The sequence below is a fragment of the Chrysochloris asiatica genome, unplaced genomic scaffold (assembly GCF_000296735.1).
Source record: "Chrysochloris asiatica unplaced genomic scaffold, ChrAsi1.0 scaffold00009, whole genome shotgun sequence".
Lineage (NCBI taxonomy): Eukaryota > Metazoa > Chordata > Mammalia > Afrosoricida > Chrysochloridae > Chrysochloris > Chrysochloris asiatica.
Window position 1 is genome coordinate 5,820,282 of NW_006408527.1, and position 1,940 is coordinate 5,822,221.

A 1,940-nucleotide genomic window follows, 5' to 3' on the forward strand; every position below is an offset into this window, starting at 1 on the left:
GGGGGTGAGGGGAGTGTAGGGGGCGGGTTTATAGGGTATACCCTTTGGTAGGTTGATGATGCAATCCCCTCAGATTGGAACCATAGCAATGAAACAACGTACGGTGGAATGAATGTAAAACTAAAGTTCTCCCATGTAAAATATATAATTCACAATAAAACATGGAAAAAAAGGAGAAACTGGAGTAAACCTTCACTCAATTCACAATAAAAAGTTTTTTAAAAAAGAGAAAGAACCTGTAGGATTACCTGTGCAGCGGCATTAAGAAGACCAGATGAAGTGCCTTCAGATTCAGGGTAAGTGATTTCAACAGCAAATTCAAAACCCAGGGGAAGGTAACCAGTCATGAAGAAGCTAGGGAAAGAAGTTCAGAATTAGAGAAGGCATTATTGACAGGATAACATCACATATTGATACAGTCCCTCTGCCTCTCAGGACTATCCTAATCATCAAATAAGTGAATATTTTCAAGTTGCTTTATGAAATGAGGAGTCCTGGTGTGGCACCATGGGTAACCACTGGAATGCTAACCACAAGGTTCATGGTTCAAATTTGCCAGCAGCTTCTCGGAAACCCTATACAGGGTCACTGTGATTCCGAACTGACTCAACGGCACAATAACAGCCCATGAAATAAAGACTAGTATTATTGGTCAATCAGTCCAATGTCACAGAGACAAGGGAGCAGGACAATTCCTACTTTTTTTCCTGAGAAAAATTTACCTTGTTTTACTTGTCTCGCTAACTAAAGTTCACAGGATTAATAAAAGGTATTCATTTTTTTTCAATTAAAGTGTATCAAAAAGTAACTATTTTTTACAGTTCTAAAGAATTATACATTTATATGCACAGAGCAGATCCTCTAAAGTTTAAACTGCTAAAAAAAAATCTTTATATAAATTTGAAACCACAGTAGTAATACTTCTGAATTATTAACCCATGCTTTCATTCCTCCTAAAAACAATGAATGCTTACCCAAGTACTCCTGCAGTAATAAACACAATGATGAGGTATCCAAGGTCCAGTGTAAAAGTAAATATAATCATTCCAATAAAAGATAAAATGTAAACTGTCAGGGTAGTTTGTCTAAAACAAAAACAGAAAAATTGTTAGTATTTTGCTTCTTGTAGGTGTAGTACTGTAAGATAAGCAGTGGACTTATAACTGCAAGGTTAGCATTTCAAACCCACCAGTCACTCTTGAAAACCCTATACAGGGTCACTATGAGTTGGAATTGACGTGATGGCAAACAACAACAGGTATATAAAAATAATTTGACTAGCTCTACTGGTCTACCCATATAGCAATCAATTTTTGGTTTCATGAAACATACTTTCCTATCAGTAAACAATAACCTATAAATTGGGAGAAAATATTTTGGCAACTCTGTATCTGATAGGGGCTTAATATCTAGAACAAACAAAGAACTCTAAGACAAACAATCCAATTTTTTAGATGGGTAAAAGGTTTGAATAGTCATTTCACCAAAGAAGGCCAGGGCTACAAGTAAGTCGTGGTCTAGTTTTTAGAGTTACAGTTAGGTTTATTTTTATTTATTTTTCTTGAAGTCCACTTGATTCCAAGCAGACTTTCATTTGGAAGTTCTGTAACTACATTATTTCCTTTTTACTTTATGCTTTTTTGTTGTTATTGCAACTGTAATGCTCGTTCTCTCTTTTTAGTCTTGTAGACCTGTTTTACTTTGAATCCTTCTATATCTGGGTTGCGTTCCAAGAGATATTGTCATATATGTTAGTCTCTAGCTGTTGTCTGCTGTTGTCGGTCCTCAGTCCAAAGAACTCCCTTTAGTATTTTTTGTAAGGTTCAAAAATCCTTTTCATTTGTTCATCTGAAAATGAACTAATTTCACCATCATATTTGATAGACAATTTTGCTGGGCATATGTCCTGGTGTAAGGAGCTCTGGTAGCATTGTTGTTGT

The 1,940-nt window shown here is 35.7% G+C and overlaps 1 protein-coding gene across 1 annotated transcript in view; it reads right to left on the bottom strand.

Moving 5' to 3' along the window:
• Positions 1-1,940, bottom strand: part of FLVCR1 (feline leukemia virus subgroup C cellular receptor 1) — a 34,951-nt gene that overhangs the window by 5,870 nt on the left and 27,141 nt on the right. Inside the window, exons 6-7 of the mRNA XM_006834193.1 lie at positions 975-1,085; positions 249-354 (exon numbers count right to left, since the gene is read on the bottom strand). Coding sequence (XP_006834256.1) covers positions 249-354; positions 975-1,085 — 217 coding nt within the window. The remainder of the gene's footprint in view (positions 1-248; positions 355-974; positions 1,086-1,940) is intronic.